This window comes from Apaloderma vittatum, unplaced genomic scaffold (assembly GCF_000703405.1).
Source record: "Apaloderma vittatum isolate BGI_N311 unplaced genomic scaffold, ASM70340v1 scaffold10021, whole genome shotgun sequence".
Lineage (NCBI taxonomy): Eukaryota > Metazoa > Chordata > Aves > Trogoniformes > Trogonidae > Apaloderma > Apaloderma vittatum.
The window spans coordinates 28,183-34,546 of NW_009699595.1; the positions used below are offsets into that span (position 1 = coordinate 28,183).

The 6,364-nt window shown below is 41.2% G+C and overlaps 1 protein-coding gene across 1 annotated transcript in view; it reads right to left on the reverse strand.

Moving 5' to 3' along the window:
* The window catches only part of DSE (dermatan sulfate epimerase), a 20,795-nt gene extending 15,053 nt beyond the window's left edge, over nt 1-5,742 (reverse strand). The window contains exon 1 of the mRNA XM_009878446.1: nt 5,327-5,742. Coding sequence (XP_009876748.1) covers nt 5,327-5,742 — 416 coding nt within the window. The remainder of the gene's footprint in view (nt 1-5,326) is intronic.
* Nucleotides 5,743-6,364: the final 622 nt, after the last annotated feature.

Genomic DNA, 6,364 nt, shown 5'->3' on the forward strand with positions numbered 1-6,364 from the left:
GCAGGAAGGTCCTCCTGAAATTGACTGCCTGATTGTACAGTCTTCCCATCGGCAACGCCAAGAGCAACACCCCGGTGCTCTACACACCCCTGCTATTGTTCTGACCCACTTCTGGGGGGAGGACACGCACTTTAAATCTCCTGTCAGGCAAAGGAGATAAATATTCTTCCGTGGCCAGAGGGAGTATACATACCAAGCAGGAGCATATCTACACCAAGGGGAACGAGACCACCAACATGTATTTTATAAACTAGAGTCAATTTTCTCTGTTTTTCTTACAAAGCCTCCAAAACAAAATATTTTCTTGTGCTCAGATGGAATAGTTTCTTCACTAAGGGAACAATATCTTCCCATTTTTGTTTTGGGAAGAAGAAAAATCCTTGAAAAAATCTGTTCCATCCAAAACAATCTCTCCGCTTTTACCCCTTCCACATTTTTCTGGTTGACTGCCAAAACAAAAGCCTCATTATCTGCACAACCTAAGTGCTTGGTCATTTGCAAAACCAAAAAAGTTAAGAATAAAAATCGTCCTTGAAAAATCAATGATTTATATTTCCGGTATCTAAGGCAAAACACGACAAGTTTGCTCTTATCTCTTTACCAGTCCCTGTTTCAGCAGCACCCACTCTGACGTGCTCGTGTTCACTGCAGCTCAGTTCACAGGAAGACAAGCAAAGGTGTTGTTAAATGCAAAGGGCTACATTCAGTCAAATATTGGAGGCAAAAAACAATGTATAGACAACATTTTTGAGAAGTTTTTATCATAAAAGTAGGGTTGTACTGCTTAGGTGTTGAGGAGGAAACTAAAAGTTTATTCCTTTGGAAACCTCCACCTGCTTTCTATCCTCTTTCTCTCTGTTTGCCCATAGCTCTATAATCATCATTCTGCTGCTTCTAAAGTTTCTTTCTCTCGTTTTTGGCTTTGATCACAACAGAGTCCTTTTCACACTGGGCTCGCCCTTAGTATCAATCATGAGCCTTCTGTGTCGACACGTTAATAAACAAGAACTGAGCCTGTTTCAGTAGTTCTCAGTGCCATATTAAGCAGACACAGAAATTTAGTTATGTTGTTATTTTGACAGATTATCACTAGCTTGTTATAGCAAATTTTTATACTTGGCATGCCACACCATGATCTCCCTGTAGCTATGACAGAACTTCAGCTCCAATTTATCTCCTAGAGAACCTATCAATTAAAAAAAGGTATAAAAGAAATTCTTCAAAGTCCTGATAGCCATTTCATTTCTCAGTCATGCACAATTTCTATTTTTAAACATGAAATATGAAAAAGATAAAACCAGTATGAGGGTTTGGTATTTCACTTAGGAACATAATACATATTCCAGATACCAAATTCATCCTCCTACCTTCCTTTTTCTTTCTCCCTGTAGGAGACCATCTCAGCATTCCCCAAGCTTCCCTTATACTAACCTCTATGCTGCAGTCTTATAAAACTCCCCTAAGTTTTTCTTTGAATGTGACTGCTGGTTGATTATTGGGAGTCAAACAGATGTTCTAAATTTGTGGTGTCAGCACAGAGACCACTTTATTTCAACTCAGCACATGTGAATTTATCTTGATTATACATTTATCTACACTTTAAATTATTTATATTTATGTATTTTTACTTTGTAAACCATATTGTTCAACACCGAGTACTACCCGGATACTAACAGGAACAGTCCTATGGCTCCAACATAATAAGCAGGGACTAATAGAAGGCTATATGATTGATGGTTAATAAAAAATAGCAGAAAAATCACAGATTTGTTATGCTGAAGCCTCCCAATAGCTTTTCCTTACTCGCTGCTATTTCCCTGGAATGTTTGCACATGCTTCACAGTAGTTATCTCCCCTATGACATCCACAGAGACAGGGTTACTGTCAAATCCCACACCTTACTGCACATTGGTAACATACTTGTCCCTAAAAACAGTGCGTCAACTATGTGCAAAAAAAAAAAAGAAGTACAGAAACCTTTTGTCTGGCAACTGCAAATGGAGTCATCTCTCCCGCTGTAAAATGGGTGCAGAATTTGTGAACTTCTAAGGTACTTGCTTCTAAGGCGGGCTTAATAAAGAAAAGTTTTTCACTGCTTTGTCCAAAACACAGAATCTAACTGGACTTTTATTTCTGCACGATGTGTGACTCTGATTACATCACTCCACTCATTGAGGGAACAGGCCAGGGCAGCATATGGAAAGAATCACGAGTACAGATCCCCTCGGCCAAAAACACACTTCTGGTGGGGAGTGCTCTAGGGGCCAGTCAGAGATAAAATGCCAGAAAACACATCTATATCCTCTGTTCTCTGGAAAATAAGATAAAAGGGCCTAAATGTAAGGACAGACTTTCCCTAGGATTTTTACACAGCATCTAGATATCAAATACCAGGAAAACCAAGAGAGTTACTTAATACCACCTTTTAATTTTTACAGGCAAAGCCATTAAAGTTCATCTATTTTTATTGAAATATGAATGCACTATGTCTTCCTGCTCTTGCTAATCTCCAAAACATTGTCCATTCCCATATTATTTTGGGTGAGTGTTATAGTTAGCTATTAGCCATTGCCCCTATGTTTATTTTAAAATGTAAACTTACTCCAGCATGTAGCAATTACGGATGCTCTGCTATGAGCAGCACGACTATCAACATCGGTTGTTATGACAAACAACTCAAGTTCTGTCAGCCGCCATGAATGGGAACTCAATTAAGGGTGTACTTTATTATGTGATATGACGATTGTAATAGATGAAAAAAGATAAAAGTGCTTAATTACATGCCCCTTCTATGCATGTATCATTTACCAGTAGACTTTCTCATAACTGTATCCTAAGATGTTAAGCCATATTTGCACCATTGAGGATTCTCGCTAATGTAAAGATGAAATTTAAAATGTCAGTCTCCTTAATCTCCTGGCATTCTGGGACAAATAATCAGTGATATTTAAAACCATATTTAACTTACCCAACTACACATTACCAAAATATACTTTTCTGGTAAAGTTTAAATTTTATTTAATATCACCATGAAAATTAGAGGAAGCTCATCCAATTCGATTTTTTTTTTAATTCTAGAGCTATTTTAGAGGCAATGCCATACAAGCAGAAGTCAAAAGAAACCCAGATTATACTGTTGAAAGAATTAAGCTGCCAGCCAGGAAGCTATATGACCACCAGATTTAACTTTCCATCAAATGCTGAGGAATCTGTCAGTGATAAAAGACATTTTTCAGGATATTTACATGGCAGTTTACATTACAGAGAAGTCTAGGGAAATAAAAGTTCCTCCAATGTATTTATCTTACCGATACCTCTCTGGACTAGCCCTCTTTAGTGAGGACGTAAGGAGTTTTGGCAGATGAGTCTCCCAACATTCAAGGCTCCAAACTTGGGCAACATCAAAACTGCTCCTTCTTACCACCCTCAGAACACAAGGGCCTTCAAATCATTTAATAAGGAAAACATTTGTTGTGTATCACCCAGAATGGTATTTTCACCAAAGTCTGGGGGAAGCTAAAACTAAATGTGCATAAATAGACTGGACACCCTTATCGCCATGTTTGTACTCCTATTCTTATCCTAAGTGGACAAGTGTGTGCAGCAACATTTTCCTGGTACTTTTTAGTTGAGTTTCTTAGGAGAAATAGATTTGCGTAATCTGCCTGTCCACTCCTTCAGCTTCTGAACCTGCTGACCTATTTGAGCACAGCCAGACAGAGCAGTGCATGCCTCCGAGATGTTACACTCCTGCAGCTGCTGAAAATCACTGCTGGACAAGGGAGAGGGATTTATATTACTGGCATCGTGGGTGGAACTGTAGTGGGAACTCCATGTTAACAGAATTCAGAGAGGGATTTATATTACTGGCATCATGGGTGGAACTGTAGTGGGAACTCCATGTTAACAGAATTCATTCAGTCATAAGTTCTCAGTGGAACAACAAAAATGGAAACCAGATCCATGTTTCTGTCACAGCATTTGAGAAGCTGGGCAGCTGGAGGTTATATAAAGGGCAAGTTACCCCAGCCCCATTGCCTCTGTCTTCGGTTTCCTCCTTCTATACTTCCCCTACTAAGTGCATGTCACCTGCTTCTTTTGCGAGGTGGAGAAGATTGATTACATCTTGATTTTTTGCTGAATGACATGTCTACGTCAGAAGAGAAAGATGGGAAAAGTATGGCTTCTCTTTCACTGAGGTAACACAAGATACTTGCTTGAGAAAAACATTACTTTGGGAGAGAAATATATGACCAAAGCCAAGTGGAAATACGGTATCTGCTCAGTTCTGATTGGTATCTGGTCAGCTGGTACAAAGGAGAGTATTACAGCAAGGGACAGAGGAACCACAGTTAATCCAGGTCAGGAACTGCAGGAGACAAGGAACTGAAATGAGGTTACTGCAACACTGAGTGAGATGTAGGAAACAGAAAGACAGACATATCTAAGTTTCACTACTCAAAATATTACGTGCTCCTCTTTCTTATTCCATTATAACAGATCGCACAGGAACACGTCCAGGCAGGTTTTGAATGTCTCCAAAGAAGGAGACTCCACACCCTCCCTGGGCAGCCTGTGCCAGTGCTCTGTCACCCTCACAGGGAAAAAGTTTTTCTAATATTTTTGTGGAACCTCCTATGTTCCAACTTGTACCCATTGCCCCTTGTCCTGTCATTGGACGTCGCTGAAAAGAGCCTGGCTCCATCCTCCTGTCACTTCCTTTGGCATATTTTTAAACACTAATGAGGTCACCCCTCAGCCTCCTCTTCTCCAAGCTAAAGAGACCCAGCTCCTTCAGCCTTTCCTCATAAGGGAGATGCTCCACTCCATCATCTCTGTTGTTAGAGCAGATGGCAAAGACTCAAGACTGTCACTTTTACCTACCCCTAATTACACCTTTCTCACAGGTCTCCCTGAATTCTTCCTAAGGGAGAACTACTCAAAAGATACGTACAAGTCTCAAAAAGAAAAAGAGATTAAAAAAATAAGCTTTTAGCACTTCTCACCATAAATCATGTGAAACCCTTCCTTCTGATAGGGAGCGGTTTGTGATGAATTTTTTTTTTACTTTACGAAGGTGATACACAAAGAGACATGCTCCTTCTTTCAGCATTAATTTCCAGCAGAGCGTGAAAACCTATGTGTCACTGCTGGTCCAGATGAGGGTAGATGAAGGTAAACACATTTGGCAAGTTAGACACCATCAAAGTGAATGTTAGAACAACAGCAAGAAATTAACCAATTCACACATCCACTCCCTCCTTCAACTGCAAGCAGTTTATACAGTAAGAAAAACTTTAAAAAAAAAAAAAAGACAAAAATCTACCAACTAGGCTGAGCCGCCATCCTCTCCATGTAATCCTTGGCCATGTTGATGGCCTCGATGTTTTCAGGGTAGAGCACACAGAACATCGCCAGGGCCCCAAGGTTGTTGCCGTAAATTTCATTCCACCGAGCGCTGAACTCTTTTGGTTCCCAGGGTGGGAGGTACTCCAAGGGATTCGACAGCATCGTTTGCACAGCCTCCATCAGCCGAGCCGCAATGTGCTGGTGCGTGGTGGCAGCCTGGAGACGCAGAATCTCCACGTCCCCTTTGGAGAAGTAGAGCATGGGGTAGCTGTCATAGTTGGCATTGATAAAAGGAACCATTGCGTCTGGGTCCTCCCTGGCGCCGTAGGCAAAGGCAAAGCAAACCGCGTGTATGAAAAATACACTTGGGGCTCCCCGTGTGTGAGTCCTCATTGTGGCATCAGATCTCCAAGTCTCAAGGGCAGCCGAACCATCTTTGAAATATCCTGTGGCAGATGGACGTGAAAGAGAGAGTTAGACACTGTAATTCAGGATGCTCTCTAAGGAAATAAGGAAATACGATTCCATCTAGAATTAAAGAACCCCATGTATTGTCCAGGTGGCTTTCAAATCATTTCTATGTGAATGCTTCAGACAAAATACCTACTGTGCAATTCATCCGACAGAAAGACCTGAACACTTTGAAGAAAACCCCTCCCACCCACATCTTTCCCTCTAGTAGCTGATATGAGGCAAAGGAACACACTGACGGCTCTTGTGTGTGAGATGTCCAATAATTGCAATGGTGCCTAACATGAAACAGTGCTGAGTGCACTGGCAAGGGGAGAAGGGCAAGAGGGGAGGAGGAAGAGGAAGAGCTGGGGAGCTTGTGCTGGCAGCAGTCAAGCCTCCGTGCTGCCTTGGCTGATGTTAGCAGCTGGAGAGGGAAGGATGAGGAATGCTGGAGGTTTGAGCCGGGGTCATTTTATACGGCGCCTGAGGCCTCCAGTTCTGACACGTCCTCATTTTGTTTTTTTTTTTTCCTTTTTTTTTAAAAAAAAAAAGAGGAACAAGT